The 23,522-nt window shown below is 43.4% G+C and overlaps 1 protein-coding gene across 1 annotated transcript in view; it reads right to left on the reverse strand.

The window, feature by feature from the left end:
- Positions 1 to 23,522, reverse strand: part of spata20 (spermatogenesis associated 20) — a 78,225-nt gene that overhangs the window by 41,012 nt on the left and 13,691 nt on the right. The window contains exons 11-13 of the mRNA XM_021575651.2: positions 23,264 to 23,432; positions 8,167 to 8,375; positions 5,651 to 5,850 (exon numbers count right to left, since the gene is read on the reverse strand). Coding sequence (XP_021431326.1) covers positions 5,651 to 5,850; positions 8,167 to 8,375; positions 23,264 to 23,432 — 578 coding nt within the window. The remainder of the gene's footprint in view (positions 1 to 5,650; positions 5,851 to 8,166; positions 8,376 to 23,263; positions 23,433 to 23,522) is intronic.

Genomic DNA, 23,522 nt, shown 5'->3' on the forward strand with positions numbered 1-23,522 from the left:
GTTACAGAGAGCTGGTAGTCCCATCCACCAAACTACCAGGTGTGAAACAGGGAAGGGACTCAGGGGGTATGCTAATTTGGTATAGAGCAGACCTAACTCACTCCATTAAATTAATCAAAACAGGAACATTCTACATTTGGCTAGAAATTCAAAAGGAAATTATTCACTCCCACATATGCCCCCCTAGGCACAACTATGACAACATAACCAACAAAAACAGGTCACAACTCCTGCAGCTCTGTCGCACGCTGGGTATGTACATTGTCAATGGTAGGCTTCGAGGGGACTCCTATGTTAGGTACACCTATAGCTCATCTCTTGGCAGTAGTACTGTAGACTACTTTATCACTGACTTCAACAGAGAGCGTTCACAGTCAGCCCACTGACACCCCTATTAGACCACAGCAAAATCACAGTCTACTTAAACAGAGCAATACTCAATCATGAGGCATCAAAGCCAAAGGAACTGAGTAACATTAAGAAATGCTATAGTTGGAAGGAATGCAGTTTGGAAACCTACCAAAAAACAATTACGCAACAACAAATTCAATCCCTTTTAGACAATTTCCTGGGTAAAACGTTCCACTGTAATAGTGAAGGTGTAAACTTGGCAGTAGAAAATCTTAACAGATTATTTGACCTCTCAGCTTCCCTATCAAACCTAAAAATCTCAAATAGAAAACCGAAGAAAATTAACAATAATGACAAATGGTTTGATGAAGAATGCAAAAATCTAAGAAAGAAATTGAGAAACCTGTACAACCAAAAACATAGAGACCCGGAAAACCTGAGTCTGCGCCTTCACTATGGTGAATCACTAAAACAATACAGAAATACACTACGGAAAAAGAAGGAACAGCATGTCAGAAATCAGCTCAATGTAATTGAAGAATCCATAGACTCTAACCACTTCTGGGAAAACACTAAACAAACAACAACACGAAGAATTATCTATCAAAAATTGAGATGTATGGGTAAACCACTTCTCCAATCTTTTTGGCTCTATAACAAAGAATAAAGAGCAAAAACATATACATGATCAAATACAGATCTTAGAATCAACTATTAAAGACGACCAGAACCCACTGGATTCTCCAATTACCTTGAATGAGTTACAGGACAAAATAAAAACCCTCGTACCCAAAAAGGCCTATGGTGTTGATGGTATCCTCAATGAAATGATTAAATATACAGACAATTGGCTATACTAAAACTCTTTAACATCATCCTTAGCTCTGGCATCTTCCCCAATATTTGGAACCAAGGACCGATCACCCCAATCCACAAAAGTGGAGACAAATTTGACCCCAATAACTACCGTGGAATATGCGTCAACAGTAACCTTGGGAAAATCCTCTGCATTATCATTAACAGCAGACTCGTACATTTCCTCAATGAAAACAATGTACTGAGCAAATGTCAAATTGGCTTTTTACCAAATTACCGTACAACAGACCATGTATTCACCCTGCACACCCTAATTGACAACCAAACAAACCAAAACAAAGGCAAAGTCTTCTCATGCTTTGTTGATTTAAAAAAAGCCTTCGACTCAATCTGGCATGAGGGTCTGCTATACAAACTGATGGAAAGTGGTGTTGGGGGTAAAACATACGACATTATAAAATCCATGTACACAAACAACAAGGGTGCGGTTAAAATTGGCAAAAAACACACAAATTTCTTCACACAGGGTCGTGGGGTGAGACAGGGATGCAGCTTAAGCCCCACCCTCTCCAACATATATATCAACGAATTGGCGCGGGCACTAGAAAAGTCTGCAGCACCCGGCTTCACCCTACTAGAATCCGAAGTCAAATGATGTAAATATATCACTAGCCACTTTAAACAATGCTACCTTATATAATGTTACTTACCCTACATTATTCATCTCATATGCATACGTATATACTGTACTCTATATCATCGACTGTATCCTTATGTAATACATGTTAACTATGCCACTTTGTTTACATACTCATCTCATATGTATATACTGTACTCGATACCATCTACTGTATCTTGCCTATGCTGCTCTGTACCATCACTCATTCATATATCCTTATGTACATATTCTTTATCCCCTTACACTGTGTACAAGACAGTAGTTTTGGAATTGTTAGTTAGATTACTTGTTGGTTATTACTGCATTGTCGGAACTAGAAGCACAAGCATTTCGCTACACTCGCATTAACATCTGCTAACCATGTGTATGTGACAAATAAAATTTGATTTGATTTGATTTGAAATGTCTGCTGTTTGCTGATGTCACCAACCAAGGAGGGCCTACAGCAGCACCTAGATCTTCTGCACAGATTCTGTCAGACCTGGGCCTTGACAGTAAATCTCAGTAAGACCAAAATAATAGTGTTCCAAAAAAGGTCCAGTCACCAGGACCACAAATACAAATTCCATCTAGACACTGTTGCCCTAGAGCACACAAAAAACTATACATACCTTGGCCTAAACATCAGCGCCACAGGTAACTTCCACAATGCTGTGAACGATCTGAGAGACAAGGCAAGAAGGGCCTTCTATGCCATCAAAAGGAACACACATTTCAACATACCAATTAGGATTTGGCTAAAAATACTTGAATCAGTCATAGAGCCCATTGCCCTTTATGGTTGTGAGGTCTGGGATCCGCTCACCAACCAATACTTCACAAAATGGGACAAACACCAAATTGAGACTCTGCACGCAGAATTCTGCAAAAATATCCTCCGTGTACAACGTAGAACAGCAAACAATGCATGCAGAGCAGAATTAGGCCGATACCCACTAATTATCAAAATCCAGAAAAGAACCATTAAATTCTATAACCACCTTAAAGGAAGCGATTCCCAAACCTTCCATAACAAAGCCATCACCTACATAGAGATGAACCTGGAGAAGAGTCCCCTAAGCAAGCTGGTCCTGGGGCTCTGTTCACAAACACAAACACACCCTACAGAGCCCCAGGACAGCAGCACAATTAGACCCAACCAAATCATGAGAAAACAAAAAGATAATTACTTGACACATTGGAAAGAATTAACAAAAAAACAGAGCAAACTAGAATGCTATTTGGCCCTAAACAGAGAGTACACAGCGGCAGAATACCTGACCACTGTGACTGACCCAAAATTAAGGAAAGCTTTGACTATGTACAGACTCAGTGAGCATAGCCTTGCTATTGAGAAAGGCCGCCGTAGGCAGACATGGCTCTCAAGAGAAGACAAGCTATGTGCACACTGCCCACAAAATGAGGTGGAAACTGAGATGCACTTCCTAACCTCCTGCCAAATGTATGACCATATTAGAGATACATATTTCCCTCAGATTACACAGATCCACAAAGAATTAGAAAACAAATCCAATTTGATAAACTCCCATATCTACTGGGTGAAATTCCACAGTGTGCCATCACAGCAGCAAGATTTGTGACCTGTTGCCACGAGAAAAGGGCAACCAGTGAAGAACAAACACAATTGTAAATACAGCCCATATTTATGCTTATTTATTTTATCTTGTGTCCTTTAACCATTTGTACATTGTTAAAACACTGTATATATATATATATAATATGACATATGGATTGTCTTTATTGTTTTGAAACTTCTGTATGTGTAATGTTTACTGTTAATTGTTATTGTTTATTTCACTTTATATATTCACTTAATATATTATCTACCTCACTTACTTTGGCAATGTTAACACATGTTTCCTATGCCAATAAAGCCCTTGAATTGATAATTGAATTGAGAGAGGAGAGAGAGGGGAGAGAGGAGAGGGGGGAGAGAGGAAAGAGAGGTAAGAGAGAGGTAAGAGAGAGGTAAGAGAGAGGAAAGAGAGGTAAGAGAGAGGAGAGAGAGAGAGAGAGGAGAAAGGGGAGAGGGAGAGAGAGAAGAGAGAGAGGAGGGAGAAAGAGAGAGAAGAGGGGAGAGAGGGGAGAGAGAGAGAGATTAAAAGAGAGGGGAGAGAGAGAGAAAGAGAGGGGAGAGAGAGAGAGGGGAGAGAGAGAGAGAGAGAGAGAGAGAGAGGGGGGAGAGAGAGAGAGAGAGAGAGAGAGAGGGGGGGGGGGGGAGAGAGAGAGGGGGGAGAGAGCAGAGAGGGAGAGAGAAAGAGGGGAGAGAGAGAGAGAAAGAGAGGGGGGAGAGAGAGAGAGAGAAAGAGAGGGGGGAGAGAGAGAGAGAAAGAGAGAGAAAGAGAGGGTAGAGAAGAGAGAGAGGGGAGAGAGAGGGAAGAGAGAGAGGGAAGAGAGATGGAAGAGAGAGGAGAGAGAGAGAGGAGAGAGGGAATAGAGAGAGGGAATAGAGAGAGGAGAGAGAGAAAGGAGAGGGGAGAGAGAGGAGAGAGAGTGGGGGGGAGAGAGAGGGGGGGGAGAGAGGAGAGAGGGGGAAAGGAGAGAGAGAGGGAAGAGAGAGAGAGGAGTGAGAGGGGAGAGAGAGAAGAGACAGAAGAGAGAGAGGAGAGAGGAGAGAGAGGGAAGAGAGAGAGGAGAGGAGAGAGAGAGGGGAGAGAGGGAAGAGAGAGAGAGAAGAGAGAGAGGAGAGAGAGGAGGGAGAGAAGAGGGGAGAGAGGGGAGGGAGAGAAGAGGGGAGAGAGGAGAGAGAGAGAGAGGGGGTAGAGAGAGAGGAGTGAGAGAGGGAAGAGAGAGAGAATAGAGAGATGGAAGAGAGAGGGAATATAGAGAGGAGAGAGAGAGAAAGGAGAGGGGAGAGAGAGGAGAGAGAGTGAGGGGGGAGAGAGGAGAGAGGGGGAAAGGAGAGAGAGAGGGAGAGAGAGAGGAGTGAGAGGGGAGAGAGGGGAGAGAGAGGAGGGAGAGAGAGAGAGAAAGAGGAGAGAGAGGGAAGGGGAGAGAGGAGAGAGAGAAGAGAGAGAGGGGAGGAGAGAGAGGAGGGAGAAAGAGAGAGGAGAGAGAGAGAGAAGAGAGAGAGGAGAGAGGGAAGAGAGAGAGCGGGGAGAGAGAGAGGTGAGAGAGAGAGGAGAGAGAGAGAGAGAGAGAGAGAGAGAGAGAGAGGAAAGAGAGGAGAGAGAGAGAGAGAGAGAGGGAGAGGAAAGAGAGGAGAGAGAGAGGGGAGAGAGAGAGGGGGGATAGAGAGGAGAGAGAGAGAGGGGGGGATAGAGAAGAGTGAAAGAGCATTAAAGGGAGAAGGAATTAATGAATGATGAAGAAAATATACTAAGACAGAGAAAGACTGAGCGACCGAGCAATAAAGAGGTATAGGACAGAGAGGATTAGAAGAGAGAGAGAAAAAGAGAGAGAGAGAAATGAGAGAAGGATCCAGAGAGAGGCAAGAGCTAGAGGTCAGAGTGGTGGTTGTAGCAGTAACGAGAGAGGAGAAGGTGTGTTCGGGGCTCGGCTAACCTTGTCTGATCCCTAGCTTGTTATCATCAGCCACCTATCTGACTTATACACACACATACACACACACAGCTTGTTATCTCCGCCCCCTCGGTGACTTCTCCTCCGCAGGTGAAATATGATGGACAGAACACTTCCAATGTTCTTGCCTTCTTTTCTTTCTCTCCCTAAATGTTTTTTCATCTCCTTTGTTAGCACAAATATCCAGCCGTATGATAAAAGTTCAGTTTGTTCCACTCCAAACTATGCAACTTTTGAGTTGGTGTGCGTGTGTGTTTGTGTGGACCGTACAGTTTGTGTTACCTGTTTGAGTGTGTAGTGGTTAGCCATCAGGCCCCTGACCATCTCTGGCAGGGCTATGGGGACTCTGGTCAGCCGGTCAGAGAAGGCAGCCAGTAGCTGTTGTGACCGCTGTGACCAGTCCTTACGACCAGTGTAGTGGGACAGACGCAGTAGGTTCAAGGCCGACACAGAGTTCGCACTGGGCTCTGCACCATCCTGGTCTGAGAGAAACAGAGAGACGTAAAAGACACTCATTTCATATGTTGGTGAAAGATCAAAAAGTGTGTACTGTTTTGTATTCCGACTCAGTGCCAACTTCAACTTTTTCAAATGAAATAGATCTTTGACAAGTGACTCCTGCAGTAAGAGAAAAAGCTCCTCTACATACGTTTGCGGGGGAGAACATTTGTTCTGATTATGCCTGAGCGTGCCTGTATGTGTGCGTGCGTATGTATGTGCATCAATGTGTGTCAGATGTGACTTGAAATGACTGACAGGTGACCTCGTGACTCAGTCCGGTTAAGTGATTGGTGTTTATCTCCTTTTGGTGGCCAATGAGATCACAGCGCTGCTCTTCTCATTAGTGATGGGCGGGGACAAAAAAAGTTATAGTTACATATCAGGATAATATTTGTTATGATACATCGTATCAACAATATATTATCATTTTTGCAGTAGTTTGCTGTACCAGCACCAGCTTGTTTTCTAGCTTCTTTTTAAATATGGAGCCAATGTTTTCAGCACTTTTATTTCCATGACTGATCAAAACTCGTTTTCTCATGGCTCGAATCGCAATAAAATCACAGTATAGAATCGCAATACATATCGTGTCGGCAACCTCAGTTTCGTGATAATACCGTATCATGTGGTCCCTTGCAATTCCCAGCCTTACTTCTCATGACCTCTGACCTCACGCTACACAGCTAACTCTCAGCAGTCTACCAACACATGAGTGTGCGTGAATGTCTGTCTGTGTGTGTGTGTGTGTGGGGGGGGGTGATGGGTGATGACTAACACAAGCCATCCGCTTTTGATTCAGACAGACAGATAGGAGATGGCTTCTGACAAACACACACACACACACACACGCGCACATGCGAGAGGCTATAGTCCACTAAATAATTGTATACATTTACTGTGATCGCCAAGGCAGGAGGCCTATGCACACAGTCATGCAGGGTTCACTAAATCGTTTTTCATATCTCTCCTCACCCTGAGCCCCATGGCAGAAATCATACCCACACGGAACAGTGGATTGAGATGAAACACACACACAGCAAAAATTGGTGGAACGGGGTGAGACACACACAGCTTTGGGACGGAATGTAAAATACACAGTGGCACTGGACTGTAGGGCAATCCATCTTCCTGTGACAGAAACACACACACACACACACACACAGAGGTGTAGCATCACTAATGGAGCTGAATTCAACACATTGCGAGCAACATAATGGCCCCGTCAATCCTCAGAGATGAGAAAAGGCCTCGCACGTCTGGTCTAATCACACACACAGGCACCACACACACGACACACATGCATTCAAATGTGGAGTCGCGCACACACACAGGCACACCAACACAAGTCAGTTTTAATCTGTCAACAGGCTAAAACAAAAACAATTATCATCTTTTTAGCTTTCTTACCTTTTTATTTGACTTATTTCTCTACCTTGGTATGTCTTGTCAGAGCCATTTGCACAATGGCATCAGCCAAGAGGCAAGGTGGCGTGTTTGTGCAAGTGTTTGTGCTATTGTCAGCCTGTCTGTCTGTCTGCTAGTGTGCATGTGCACTTGTTACTACCTAAGTACCTCAATGTCCTAACAATTCACCGAATGTCCTGACAAGGTAGGAAAAGTAGAATTTTTTTGAAAAGTCAGGACTTTTTCATGTCCTGAATTTGTTCAAATGCTATTTTAAGCTATAAGTGGCGCAAAATTGGGCCGGCTGGGATGTCCTTGTCCCATCAATCTCTAGCAACTCCTTGTGGCGGGGCGGGCGCCTGCACGTTGACTTCCGACGCCAGTTGTACGGTGTTTCGTCCGACACATTTGCGCAGCCGGCTTCCGGGTTAAAAGAGAAGTGAGTCGAGAAGCAGTACGGTTTGGCAGGGTCGTGTTTCGGAGGACGCATGGCTCTCGACCTTCGGCTCACCTGAGTCCGTACGGGAGTTGCAGCGATGGGACAAGGCTGTAACTACCAATTGGATATCACAAAATTGGGGAGGGCTAAAAGGCTAAAAAGTAACCTCCCCCCAAAGAAATTCTATAAATAAATAAATAAATAAAAAATTTAAAAGTCCATAAATGTTACGAAAATAAAGTTGTGTGTGTTCAATTACTGGAGATTGAAGCTGTGCCATTTAGAAACAAGACCTGGCGCTCTTACAAACATTTACTTTTTTTCTCCAGGACAGAAAAACATCTCCTGGCAAACATGACATATTGAGTGGGTATTGATAAATCACAGACAAATTGATATTGAAGAGCCATTCTTCATTACTTTTCTACACAACATGACTGAGAAAGAAACTCACCCTGTTTGAGTCGCAGCAGTACGGTGGGATCTGTGGGGTCGCTGCAATAGTAGCCCCCTCCCTCTGCGTCCCAGAAGAGGAGGTCCTGTCGGTCCTGTAGCTCCTCCCCCCAGCGGAGCCACTCTGGCTGCAGCGTGGCCTCGTACAGGTCCAGCAGACCACAGATAACATACGCATAGTCGTCCAGGAAACCAGCAATGGGTGACACGCTGAGAGACAAAAGGAGAGATACAGGGCATTCGGAAAGTATTCAGACTCCTTGACTTTTTCCAAATTTTGTTACGTTGCAGCCTTATTCTAAAATGGATTAAATTAATATTTTTCCTCATCAATCTACACACAATAACATAATTTTTAGCAAATGTATATATATATATATATATATATATATATATATATATATATATATATTTATTTTATTTTATTTTTTTAAACTGAAATTCATTATTTACATAAGTATTCAGACCCTTTGCTACTCGAAATTGAGTTTAGGTGCATCCTGTTTCTACAACTTGAATGGAGTCCACCTGTGGTCAATTCAAATGACTGGACATGATGTGGAAAGGCACACACACTTGTGTATATAAGTTGGCCTCCATTATTCTTAAATGGAAGAAGTTTGGCCAAACTGAGCAATCGGGGGAGAAAGGCCTTGGTCAGGGAGGTGACAATGGTCCCTCAGACAGAGCTCAAGAGTCCCCTGTAGGGATGGGAGAACTTTCCAGAAGGACAACCATCTCTGCACTTCACCAATCAGGCCTTTATGGTAGAGTGGCCAAATGGAAGTCCTCAGTAAAAGGCACATGACAGCCGTTTGGAGTTTGCCAACATGCACCTAAATTACTCTCAGACCATGAGAAACAAGATTCTCTGGTCTGATGAAAACAAGATTGAACTCTTTGGCCTGAATGCCAAAAATGCTCATGTCTGGAGAAAACCAGGCACCCTCCCTACGGTGAAGCATGGTGGCGGTACGCATTTCAGCAGCAGGGACTGGGATTCTAGTCAGGATCGAGGGAAAGATGAACTGAACAAAGTACAGCGAGATCATTGATGAAAACCTGCTCCAGAGCGCTCAGGACCTCAGACTGGGCCGAAGGTTCACCTTCCAACAGGACAACGACCCTAAGCACACAGCCAAGAAAATGCAGGAGTGGCTTCGGGACAAGTCTCTGAATGCCATTGAGTGGCCCAGCCAGAGCCCAGACTAGATCCTGATCTCTGGAGAGACCTGAAAATAGCTGCGCAGCAACGCTCCCATCCAACCTGACAGAGCTAGGGAGGATCTGCAGAGAAGAATTGGAGAAACTCCCCAAATACAGGTGTACCAAGCTTGTAGTGTCATACCCAAGAATGCTCAAGGCTTTAATCGCTGCCAAAGGTGCTTCAACAAAGTACTGAGTAAAGGGTCTGAGTATTTATGTAAATGTGACATTTCCGTTTTTAAATTTTTTATAAATGTGCAAACATTTCTAAAACCCTGTTTTTGCTTTGTCATTATGGGGTATTGTGTGTAGATTGTTGAGGAAAAATAATTAAAATAATTTGTATAAGGTTGCAACGTAACAAAATATGAAAAATGTGAAGGGGTCTGAATACTTTCTGAATGCACTGTATGAATCAAGGATTGATTGATGAATCAAATTATCGATAAATCAATTACTAGTTGTATGGAAACACTGTTTATAAACTGTATAACAAATGTCTATGTGAGTCAAAAAGAAGACATTTTACCATCTTGTATTTCAACCCCAGTAACCACAGTAACTCTTCATATAAACTATACCCCCCCCTTCCAGAACTATATTTCCTAGGCTCCTGTAAGTCCCTTCCCAACACCCCCACCAGGTACCTCCCCAGTACCTTCCACCCACAGCCCCTGTGTCCCCTAGGTTCCCAGCCTGTCTCGTAGGGTGACACCCCGACAAGGTGAGTGTGGGGGACAAACGGTGACATGAGGGCAGATAGCCCTGTGTCTGGGGACGGTGGCGGGGTGAGGTGGGCGATGGAGAAGGCATATCCATCTTTCCATGGGTCAGCCAACACTTCACCTAACAGGACTTCCCAGGCTGAGGAGAGGGGTGAGAGCAACTGTTAGGAGACTCACAGCTACATACCAAATGGAAACCCTATTTTCTATGTAGTGACCTCTACTTTTGACCAGAGCCATTTGGGATGCACCGGTAACAGACTGTCATCTACTCCACGTGTGAAGGTAAGGTAGATAGAGGAAGAGGAAATGGAGAGATGGTGAAATTAAATGGGGTGAGAGAGCGAGAGAGGGATTAATGAAAAAGGAGACGGGTGATGTGGAGAAAGGTGGAGGGGGGTCTCTGCTCCCACCCCCGTGTCAGCAAGAAAAACTGTTTGGAAACCCACATCATCTAGCTCCAGTCAATTAGATGGAAAACCTTTCAGAGTCTGAAGAGGCCTTCACACACACACACAAACTAATATGCGCACCCACACACATAAATGCACAGGTGCACGTACACACACACAACCCTGAGTATGTATTTGGTTCACCTGAGCACACTCCTATTTATTTCAAAACGTTTTACTCCTTTTTCTCCCCAATTGGTAGTTACAGTCTTGTCCCATCGCTGCAACTCCCCAACAGACTTGGGAGAGGCGAAGGTCGAGAGCCATGAGTCGTCCAAAACATGACCTTTCTTGACACACTAACCCGGAAGCCACACCAATGTGTCGGAAGAAACACCGTCCAGCTGGCGACCGAAGTCAGTTGCAGGCATCCGCCCCACCACAAGGAATCGCTAGAGCGAGATGGGACAAGGAAATTCCAGCCTGCCAAACCATCCCCTAAACGACGCTGGGCCAACTGTGCGTCGCCTCATGGGTCAGCCCTGTCACGGCTGGCTGTGACACAGCCTGGGATCGAACCCGGGTCTGTAGTGACACCTCAAGCCCTGCGATGCAGTGCCTTAGACCGCTGCGCCACTTGGGAGGCCCCCACACACTCTTTTTATGATTTCTGAGAATTTACTTTAATGCGTTTACTGTTCTCAAAAGAGACCTTTTTCTAGGTCACAGACAGTCACTGTGCCGTACTAGTCTCAGACAATTCAAACGCAGAGTAAAGTCACAAGGGAGAAAAGCTCTCTGATGATGTATTTCCCATCTGACTCAGGACTCAGGATTTGGGTTCAATAATAACTGAAAAGGAGAGAATGGTGGGAGAAAGAGAGCGGGAGAGAGGAAAAGAGCCCTTGATTATTTGAATCAGCTTGTGTTTTTGCAGGGCTAGACCAAAAATGTACAATGTTAGGGGTGCATGATAGAAGGACCAAAGTTTAACCCGTGTTGCACAATTTCCTCTCTCAAAACTTGTTCTAAACCACAGTATTCCTCCCAGCTACTTGTCTCCCTAGTAACATCATACTGTGAGGCGGTACAGCACCACAACACCTCTAGGTCTTTTACCCAATTCTATACCGTCCTAGCCATCCCTTCAGAGAATTTAGTTTGTCCTGTGTGTGCCTGACATGTCAAGAGATATAGCTAGGCGCAGCCTATCTTCGGGGGGAGAAAAGGCCCAGATAAGCATTCTCCTGGGTAAACATTCTACAACTTGCTACCTGCGGATGGCATGGGAATATAACTAGTAGGGACGTGCATCTTTCTCTTTCAAGACGATTCGATTCATGGGCTCCGATGCGATATGTTTTAGTTTGAAACGATTTGGTTTGATTATGTTCAAAGGCCGGCCCGGGAGCCGTATGCGGACTGATTCAATACGGCCCACGGAATCATGTTCAGATCACATAAAGAATTTGCGATAGTAAGTTTTGAAAAACGTATTTGTTATTCAAATTAAAAGCCCAATGTATACTCCGCTTTGTGTAATGATTTAACTCCCACCGCTTGTGGGACATTTATTTTGAAGGCACTTCAAGGACAGACAGTGACTGACAGGCTGACACACACACGTCACATTTACAAATAGTAGCTAGCTAGAAATTGAGCAAAAATGAGTTTTTCAAAGAAAAGGAAAATAGACAATGAATGTAGGGTGATCCAGCAATAGTGGACATCAAAATATTTATTTATTGAGATATCAGGGAAAGCTGTGTGCTTAGTGTGCAAAGAGAGCATCGCTGTCCCGACACTTCCAGACAAAGCATGCAGAGAAGCTGAGGGTGAATTCGATAAAGAATGTTTAATTCACTCCGTAGCTATACTTTGCCCCGACAAGAAAGAGCTGTTTGAAAATGTTTCCCTGTCAAGACGAACAGTGACCCGGCGTGTTGAGGACATCGCAGAGAATATGGAACAACAGTTGAAAGACAAGGTAAAGGATTTCACCTATTTCTTCTTGGCCCTGGATGAGAGCAGTGATGCACAATTGTTGATATTCTTACGAGGCATAACCCCAGACTTTGAAATTACAGAGGAGCTTGCCTCAGTGCAGTCAATGAAGAGCACAACCACAGGGAAATATTTATTGGAGGAGGTTAATAAGTGTGTGTCAAAGCTGTGACTGAGGTTTGAAAAGTTATCTAGTGTGACCACTGATGGGTCCCCAAACTTGACAGGAAAAAATGTTGGCCCTTTGAAAAGGATACAAGATCAAATAGCTGAGCTAAAACCTGCATTGCATTATTCATCAGGAGGTGCTCTTTAAATTTGTTCTGAAAATGAGCCATGTTGTGGATACAGTCATTAAAGCAGTAAACTTCATAAGAGAAAAATCTTTAAACCACAGGCAATTTGTCTCACTGTTGGAAGAGAGAGTTGGGTCATGCAAATCTCCCCTTCCACACAAACGTGAGACGTCTGAGTTTGGGGAAGGTGCTTAAAAGGATGTGGGACCTGAAGTCGGATATTGCTGAATTTTTGCAAATGAAAGGAAAATGTGGATTTCCCTCAACTGCAAGATAAAGAATTGTTGACTGATTTTACCTTCACCGTTGACATCAGGGCCCTCATGAATGAACTGAATTCTAAACTACAAGGGAAGGGCCTTTTTGCACATCAGATGTACAGCCTTGTCAAAGCCTTCAATGGAAAATGACTCCTCCTGACCCGCCAAGTAGAAGCCAACAATCTCACCCACCTTCCGACACAACTAGTCTGTTTCTTATCAGATGACAACAATCTCACCCACCTTCCGGCACAACTAGTCTGTTTCTTATCAGATGACAACAATCTCACCCACCTTCCGGCACAACTAGTCTGTTTCTTATCAGATGACAACAATTTCACCCACCTTCCGGCACAACTAGTCTGTTTTCTCAGATGACCAGCGGGGAGAAGTATACATTGCTGCCACGTGCTTTGAACGGGGAGTTTTCTCGTCGTTTTCAGGATTTCAAAGTCTTGGAAAATGTCATGCTGTTGGTTTCCTCTCCATTCACCTTCAAATGTGGATAACGCTCCCACTGACCTGCAACTTGAGCTTATCGATCTTCAGTCTGATGCAGTGATTGGAGAACTATTCAAAACAATGTCACTGACGAGGTTCTATGCATCTCTCGACAAACAAAACCTTCCAAAGATTAGGAGTCATGCTCAGAAGATCTTTGTACTGTTTGGGTCAACCTACATACGTGAACAAACCTTTTCAGTAATGAAATATAACAAGTCAAGGCACAGATCATCTCTTACTGACTCTCACCTCTCAGCAATCCTGCGCATCGCGACGTCAGAAACTATACCTGACTTCACCGCTCTAGTCCAGTGGTTCCCAAACTTGTTATAGTCCCGTACCCCTTCAAACATTTAACCTCCAGCTGCATACCCCCTCTAGCACCAGGGCCATTGCACTCTCAAATGCTGTTTCTTTTGTCATTGTAAGCCTGCCACACACACACTATACAATACATTTATTAAGCATAAGAATGAGTGTGAGTTTTTGTCACAACCCGGCTCGTGGGAAGTGACAAAGAGCTCTTATAGGACCAGGGCATAAATAATAATAATAAATCATTTTGCTCTTTATTTAACCATCTTGCATATAAAACCTTATTTGTTAATCGAAAATTGTGAATAACTCACTATAGTTTAATAAGAAGGGTGTGCTTGAAAGGATGCTCATAACTATGCAATGTTGGGTTGTACTGGAGAGAGTCTCAGTCTTTAATCATTTTCCACACACAGTCTGTGCCTGTATTAAGCTTTCATGCTTAGTGAGGGCCGAGAATCCACTCTCACATAGGTACGTGGTCGCAAAGGGCATCAGTGTCTTAACAGTGTGATCAGCAAGTACCAGAAATCTGCCAGTGGCTTTTAATTCAATTACATTTTCACAGAACCGCTTGCTGCAATTTCGATGAGGTTCGCTTGTTCAGATATCAATGAGTGAACTGGAGGCAGGGCATGAAAGGGATAACAAATCCAGTTGTTTGTTATCCGTTTCAGGAAAGTACCAGCGTAATTGCGCATTCAGCTCACCCAGGTGCTTTTGACATTGATATTGTCCGTAAGCTTGAGTTCATTTGCACACAAAAAAATCATACAATGATGGAAAGACCTGTGTGTTGTCTTTGTTAATGCAGACAGAGAAGAGCTCCAACTTCTTAATCATAGCCTCCTGCACATTGAATATAGTCGCGGAGTCCCTGTAATCCTAGATTTTGATCATTCAGGTGAGAAAAAAAACATCACTCAGGTCAGTCGTGTGAGAAACTCTTCATCCAGCAAGCGGTCAGACTAGTGGAAATTATAGTCAGTAAAGAAAACTTTAAGCTGATCTCTCAATTAAAAAAAAAAAAAAAGTGTCAATACTTTGCCCCTTGATAACCAGCACACTTCTGTATGTTGTAAAAGCGTTACGTGGTCGCTGCCCATATCATTGCATAGCGCAGAAAATACACGAGAGTTCAGGGGCCTTGCTTTAACAAAGTTAAATCATTTTCCACACACAGTCTGTGCCTGTATTTAGTTTTCATGCTAGTGAGAGTGAAGAATCCACTCTCACATAGGTACGTGGTTGCAAAGAGCATCAGTGTCTTAACAGCGCGATTTGCCAAGGCAGGACACTCGGAGTACAGCCCACTCCAGAAATCTGGCAGTGGCTTCTGATTAAATTAAATTTTCATAGAACCGCTTGCTGAAATTTTGATGAGGCTCTCTTGTTCAGATATCGGTAAGTGGACTGGAGGCAGGGCATGAAAGGGATAATGAATCCAGTTGTTTGTGTCATCCAATTCGGGAAAGTATCTGCGTAATTGCGCACTCAACTCACTCAGGTGCTTTGCTATTTATCACATTTGACAATGTCCGTAAGCTTGAGTTCATTTGCACACAAAAAAATCATACAATGATTGAAAGACCTGTGTGTTGTCCTTGTTAATCTCCCTAGGGTAGGGGGCACTATTTCCACCTCGGATGAAAAGCATGTCCAAAGCATGTCCAAAGTAAACTGCCTGTTACTCAGGCCCAGAAGCTATGATATGCATATAGTTGGTAGATTTGGATAGAAAACACTCTAAAGTTTCCAAAACTGTGTCTGTGAGTATAACAGAACTGATATGGCAGGCGAAAACCTGAGTAAAATCCATCCAGGAAGTGAGATATTTTTGATGTGGGTGCTTTTCTCTTGCCTGCCTATACAGTATGTCAATGGTTTGGACCTAGATTGCAGTTCCTATGGCTTCCACTAGATGTCAACAATCTTTAGAAATTGTTTCAGGCTTGTATTCTGAAAAATGAGGGAGTAAGACCACTGAGTCAGTGGATAGTGGGAAGTCCCCAGAGCTGTTTTCTGCACGCGACCGAGAGCGAGCCTTTCTTGTTTTTCTTTTATATTGACGAAGCTATTGTTCGGTTGAAATATTATCGATTATTATGACTAAAAACAACCTGAAGATTCATTAACATGTTTCTACAAACTTTACTGATAGTATTTGGATTTTTCGTCTGCCTGTTGTGACTGCATTTGAGCCATTGGATTACTGAACAAAACGTGCCAACAAAGCTGAGGTTTTTGGATATAAAGAGGGACTTTCTCGAACAAAGCAAACATTTATTGTGTAACTGGGAGTCTTGGGATTGCAACCATATGAAGATCATCAAAGGTAAGTGATTAATTGTATTGCTATTTCTAACTTTTGTGACTAATCTACTTGGCTGGTAACTGTTTTGTGCGCTGGGCACGGTCCTCAGATAATCGCCTTTTTGAAATCTGACACCGTGGTTGGATTAACAAGAGGTTCATCTTTAAGCCGATGTATAACACTTGTATGTTTTATGAATTTTTATTATGAGTATTTCTGTTTTTGAATTTGGCGCTCTGCAATTTCACCAGATGTTGGCCAGGTGGGACGGTTGCGTCCCACACCCCCTAGAGAGGTTAACGCAGACAGAGAAGAGCGCCGACTTACTCCAACTTACCGCACATTGAATAAAGTTGCGGAGAGTCCCTGTAATCCTAGATTCAGATCATTCAGGCAAGAAAAAACATCACCCAGATACAGTGGCTTGCGAAAGTATTCACACCCTTGGCATTTTTCCTATTTTGTTGCCTTACAACCTGGAATTAAAACAGATTTTGGAGGGGTGGGTTGTATCATTTGATTTACACAACATGCCTACCACTTTGAAGATGCAAAATATGTTTTATTGTGAAACAAACAAGAACACAAAAAAACTGAACTTGAGCGTGCATAACTATTCACCCCCCCAAAGTCAATACTTTGTAGAGCCACGTTTTGCTGCAAGTCTCTTGGGGTATGTCTCTATAAGCTTGGCACATCTAGCCACTGGTACGTTTGCAAAACTGCTCCAGCTCCTTCAAGTTGGATGGGTTCCGCTGTTGTACAGCAATATTTAAGTCACACCACAGATTCTCAATTGGATTGAGGTCTGGGCTTTGACTAGGCCATTCCAAGACATTTAAATGTTTCCCCTTAAACCACTCGAGTGTTGCTTTAGCAGTATGCTTAGGGTCATTGTTCTGCTGGAGGGTGAATCTCCATCCAAGTCTCAAATCTCTGGAAGACTGAAACAGGTTTCCCTCAAGAATTTCCCTGTATTTAGTGCCATCCATCATTCTTTCAATTCTGACCAGTTTTCCAGTCCCTGACAATGAATACATTGTTGGGTTTGAGCCAGACATAGCGTTTTCTTTGATGCCAAAAAGCTCCATTTTAGTCTCATCTGACCAGAGAACCTTCTTCCATATGCCTGTCCACTCCTCCATAAAGCCCAGCTCTGTGGAGTGTACGTCTTAAAGTGGTCCTATGGACATATACTCCAATCTCCGCTATGGACCTTTGCAGCTCCTTCAGGGTTATCTTCGGTCTCTTTGTTTTGTTGCCTCTCTGATTAATGCCCTTCTTGCCTGGTCCGTGAGTTTGGTGGGCGGCCCTCTCTTCGCAGGTTTGCTGGTTTGCTGTGGTGCCATATTCTTTCAATTTTTTAATAATGGATTTAATGGTGCTCCGGGGGTGTTCAAAGTTTCTGATATTTTTTTATAACCCAACCCTGATCTGTACTTCTCCACAACTTTGTCCCTGACCTGTTTGGAGAGCTCCTTGATCTTTATGGTGCCGCTTCCTTTGTGGTGCCCCTTGCTTAGTGGTGTCGCAGACTCTGGGCCCTTTCAGAATAGGTGTGTGTGTGTGTATATATACTGAGATCATGTGACACTTCGATTGCACACAGTTGGAATTTATTGAACTAATTATGTGACTTCTGGAGGTAATTGGTTTCACCAGATCGTATTTAGGGGCTTCATAGCAAAGGGGGTGAACACATATGCACGTACCACTTTTCCGTTTAAACGGAATCAGGCAAAAACATATTTACAAATAAAAACGGATTTCATAGGGCCCTACACAGTTTGTGAACACATTCGCTCACTCGTGGAATCTGGGGCAGGAACAACCACAACACCTGGATAAACCATGTGTTGGTCCCCCACCTACCAGCCAGTGTGTGTATGGCGGATCCAGAGCCTTCAAGGACATTATCAAGGACATAATACAACACACACTTTTGATCTGAAAATCACCATCACTCACTAATTAGTAATTTTTGCAGATTAAAAGTGTTAGAGCTAGTAATGTATCAATATTTATCTTTAAACATTTGTTGTCACTCAACTAATAAAGCATAATATTGCGCAAGCAATTTCACGAAACATTTAAATAATGAAGGTGACATGCAGATGTACCAGATCAGGAGTAGGCCTACCTCTCGTTGGTCAGCGCGCAAAGCTGCACACAGCCCACAGTTTGACTAGGCTACTGATATTGCCTGGGGTTGTTCGGCATGCAAAATGTGAAGTCACAAAATATGAGATATTTCCGGAAAGTAGAAAGTAATTTGAGCAGCAACAAAAAAATGGCGAACCCGGCGATTCAGAACGTTTGAAATCGATTTCCTGACCGATGTATGCTACATTTGGATAGGTTTGGGGTCCCATAGACATATGCACTAATATCTTAAACATTTGAGCCGGGGACCGTATCAGTGAATCTTACACCCCTAATGACTAGTACGAATGAGACGGACCCACTGGAACCAGGCCAGTGAGTGTGTATGCATGTGTTCACGCACGTGTAGGGGTTTCTGCCGTGGTTTCCTGCAGATTCAGTGGCATTTCCACATTTAGGGCCCTATAAAATCTGCGTTGCGGAGAACACCGAAGGAAACACGGAATCCAGACATTAAAAGGGAATTCAACCATATTAGAAAATGTATTGAAATTAGTAGGAAATTAACTAAATGTTTTGAACTTACTAGAAAAGTTATCAATTTGCCCAAGTTTATCATAAGACATGAACTAAATGCACTAGTGATTCGGATTCCCTGCAACTTTCTGAAAAACCAACAGCAAACTGGATCAGGGCGTGGTAGGGCCTGTTTTTCCATCAATAACTAGGGTATGGGCAGGGCTCGGGTATCACTAAGATTTTGAAGCCGAGCCATTCTCTGTTGCGCATTCTCTGCTGCGCAGTACAGTCGTATCTGTCTCAGACATAAGTGCTTCAACCTTGTCAAATATAAGGCAGGAGAGATTAATTCACAGAAAATAATGTTCCTTGAGTTATGTCTGAGTAACGAAAAGTAGCTAACAGCTAACTGCTCTCTGGTGCCTCTTCATTTAGCTGAGCAGCCTAATCGGAGCCATTGCTATGGATACTTACAGACTCAGAGCACCATGAGCGAGCTGCGAGCGAGGAGCGGGTGACACAGAGAGGAGCAGCTAATGTTTTTAGTAAAGAAGTTATTTCTGATGCCGGTTGGGCCAGTCCTTAAATTGGCAGAAGCAATCGGGCTTGGATAGGGTAGGGCCTGAACCTCGCGGGCATGGGTGGGGCTCAGGTTTTAAATTCATGTCCGTGCAGGGCTCTTGTGCACACTTGAATTAAAGGGTAATTGCACTCCAAAACCAATACTTCTTAGATTTTTCCCAGACCTCAAAAGGAGTCTCCTGATGTGGTTCAAACATTGTTGTGGACTTGAACATCCAATTGACTTGTTTTTCTATTTAAAAAGTGTGTTTTCAAGATTGAAAACCCCCAAAAAACTAAACTGAGAAAACAGAATTTGGGAAAAACGGAATCAGGCAAAAAAAACATATTTACAAATAAAAACGGATTTCATAGGGCCCTACACAGTTTGTGAACACATTCGCTCACTCATGGAATCTGGGGCAGGAACAACCACAACACCTGGATAAACCATGTGTTGGTCCCCCACCTACCAGCCAGTGTGTATGGCGGATCCAGAGCCTTCAAGGACATTATCAAGGACATAATACAATATCCATTTCCATGACAAGCTACAGGACTGTTTCGCTAGCACAGACTGGAATATGTTCCGGGATTGATCCGATGGTATTGAGGAGTTTACCACATCAGGCTTCATTAATAAGTGTATCAACGTCAGCAAGACAAAGGAGCAGATTGTGGACTACAGGAAACTGCTTTCCATCCAACCGTAAAGCGGTACAGAGGGTAGTGCTTACAACCCCGGTATATCACTGGGGCTGAGCTCCCTGCCATCCAGGACCTCTATACCAGGCAGTGTCAGGGGAAGGTCCTAAAGATTGTCTAAGACTCCAGCCACCAAAGTCATATACTGTTCTCTCTGCTACTGCATGGCATGCTGTACCAATGCACCAAGTCTGGAACCAGCAGGACCCTGAACATCTTCAACCCCCAAGCCATAAACCTGCTAAATAGTTATTTTAATAGTTAGTCCAGGTAGCTATTGGTTATCTGTATTGAACCTTTTTGCATGAACTCTTTTGACTCATCACATTAGCTGCTGCTACCGTTTATTATCTATCCTGTTTAGGGATGCACGATATATCTGTGAACATGTCTAGTTTAACACCGACGTGCAAAACCAATGTCATACCTATATCACGTAGGTACACGACGTAATGACTGTTACGTTCCCCAGTTTCTGTGTTGAAGTTTGTGTATTTGAGTGTGTTTCAGGAGATGCCATCCTGAAATCCCCCAGCAGCTGATTGGTCAACTCCACGATGAATTGGAGAGCTGACCCCGTCCCCTCGTCAGGACGCAGCTGTCTCCAATTTCCAATGCCTACTGAAGCTATAAAAGCCAGTGTTCTGTTGTTCAGGGGAGAGTGATTGTGATATAGATAATTGCTGAGAGAGGAGGTTGATGGCTGAGGGGTATAGCATGTTGGTCGTTAGTATGTACTGTATTAGTTGTTGCTGGGAGCAGTTGTATGTTCTGTGTGTTTGTTGCTCAGTCAGAGCTTATTTGATGTCCTTAGTGAAATTGTTTAATATTCTGTTTCATTTGTTCCCAGGGGGGAAGGGGAAGGCACCTAGGGAGTGCTTAGGCAAGATGCCCGCAGGCATACATATACCCATAGTATATTCACTGTCTAGGCACACTAGGTAAGACCTGGGCGGACCACCCCCTGTATTTTGGTTAGGGCACAAGGTGGTGCTAAATTAGGTAAGTAGTGGTTAGGCAGGTAAGATAGGAGAGGGGGCTTTGATATTTACTTTCTTTGCTTTGGTTCCGTCCAGCCACTTTTCCCCATATTACCGTGTGAAGGAATAAATTCCTAGTAAACGGTAAATTCTCTGCCTTTCGTCATCCTTACTCACACCTACAGTCCATAACTCTTTCGCTTCACGGAGAGTTGAGTTGTAACAGGGTGTTGCATTCCCTCTTCAGAGGCGTGCGTAACAATGACGTCACGTAAAATGTTGCTCTACACGTGCAACACAGCATTCCTAACCTAATGTCTGCTGTGTGGATCGAGCCGTCAACAAGCCAAGCAGTCATTTGAAAGAGTAAGACCATTTCAGCGAGACAACTCAAAGCTGAAATCCATAAAGGCCAAGATAATGGAATTCAATGCTCTTGACAATCAACCGTTCTCTGTGGTGGGTGATGTTGACTTTCGCCGACTGGTCGAGCACCAGTACACACTACCAAGTGCGCTATTTTTCAGATGTTGCCCTACCGGAGTTACACAGTAATAGCGTCATTGCTATTAGCTTCAAGACATACATACTATGGAACGCCGTTTGGGTCTTTGCATGTCAAAAAAGATACAGTAGCACTGTCAAAGCTGTACAAAAGTCTGCAAACACCGGCCACGAACAATGTTTTTACAATACCGCGATGGTAATAAAGCATCATTTGTTTGACGCGACTTCTGGGGTAGCTAGCTTTATCTTGGTACCTAGCTAGCACCAATACAACCAGCCTGAAACAATGACCAGTAGAAACTGCAGTCGTTTTCATTATTCTTAGCAATGATTTAGGAATCCTTGTGAGTAAGTATTAGCTAGGTTGTTCGCCTATTGAAATGTAACTTCAGTTCATGAAAATGAATAGCTAGCCAGCTACTTAACCCTGTTTCCCAAAGCTAACGTTATAAGCAGCCAGCTAGCTTCATCTGGCTAGTGAGGCTCAACCGGACTTGGTTATGTGTTGTAAAGCTAGCCACAATAAGGATTAGGCACAATAGTGGAATTTACGGTGTGCCTTCAAAATAAAAGTAAAAGTATGTCATTGACAGTGATGCAAATTAATACAAATAGTAGAATTATGCCATAGTTTTATTTTGAAGGCTAACCTCAAAGTCCACTATTGTGGCTAATCCTTATTGTGGCTAGCTTCACATAGATGGGTCCGACCACCATGAATCTAATATATGTGGGTTATTTTAGATGACACCTATTTATATAGTTAGCTAGCTAGCTAATTAGCTTTACTTTTTTATGACCAGCACGAGACAACTTTACCAGCATATTAGCATACGTATCGATGAATCATTGTGACATGAAATACAAGTGATAGTTATTACACTAAGTAAATAATGTATGAAGGCGTTAAGTTATTATGTGACGTGAATTCATTTTCAGGTCCTGATTGGTCAACAAACTTATTTGACATGTCAAATAGTGTTATCTACTGGTCATTGTTTTCTTTTCACGGCAGGATGTGATACAGCCTGGATTCGAACCAGGGACTGTAGTGACGCCTCTTGCACTGAGATGCCGTGCCTTAGACCTCTGCGTCCATGTGTGTTAACTATTTAACTGTACTAGAATGCTTAAGGTCGCTAACATTTTAAATATCGGTATCGTTTTTTTGGCAAGGAAAATATCAGAATCAGCCAAAAATGTAATATATCGGTGCATCACTAATCCTGTTGCTTAGTCACTTTTTCCCTACCTATATGTACATACACTATATCTACCTCAATTACCTCGTACCCCTGCACATCAACTCGGTACTGGTACCCCGTGTATATAGCCATGTTACCGTTATTTATTCCTTGTGCTATTATTTTTCTATTATTTCTGTTGGGAAGGGCCCGTAAGTAAGCATTTCTCTGGTTGTTTATGAAGCATGTGATAAATACAATTGTATTTGTGTTTTAGTTTGTGAAACTTATCTAACACGCGGTGAAATTGATGTTGGTGAAAGGTCCTCCTCATGTGTTGTCACCTACCTGCCCAATTCATTGTATTATTCTATTTTTTTTTAATTTAACCTTTAAATCAGTCCATTGCTCACTTGCGATATGTGCAGATAATTGAAACTTATGCGCAAATCACACACTGATGTCAAGTACTAAAGTTATGATTTGTCACCTAAACATCCTCATCATTATCCCCCCATCTTACCCCTGCTCCACCTCCATCTCATCTCCACGGTAACAGGAGCGAAGCATGATCTGTCGCTCCGCGTCCCACAGGTGCTCCTTTAGGAAGCCAGCGGCCTGCACCGCTCTCTCCAGCAGAGCCTTGTCATCCAGCACAGCACCGACACGTGCAAAGCCTGATAACATCAGACCTGGAGAGAGAGCAATAAAGAGATATGGGAGGAGAGAGATGGAGGGAGAGAAGGGTTATGAAGCCCATTGTCATATTGCCAAACCCAAAA

Source organism: Oncorhynchus mykiss, chromosome 20, assembly GCF_013265735.2.
Source record: "Oncorhynchus mykiss isolate Arlee chromosome 20, USDA_OmykA_1.1, whole genome shotgun sequence".
Taxonomy (NCBI): Eukaryota; Metazoa; Chordata; class Actinopteri; order Salmoniformes; family Salmonidae; genus Oncorhynchus; species Oncorhynchus mykiss.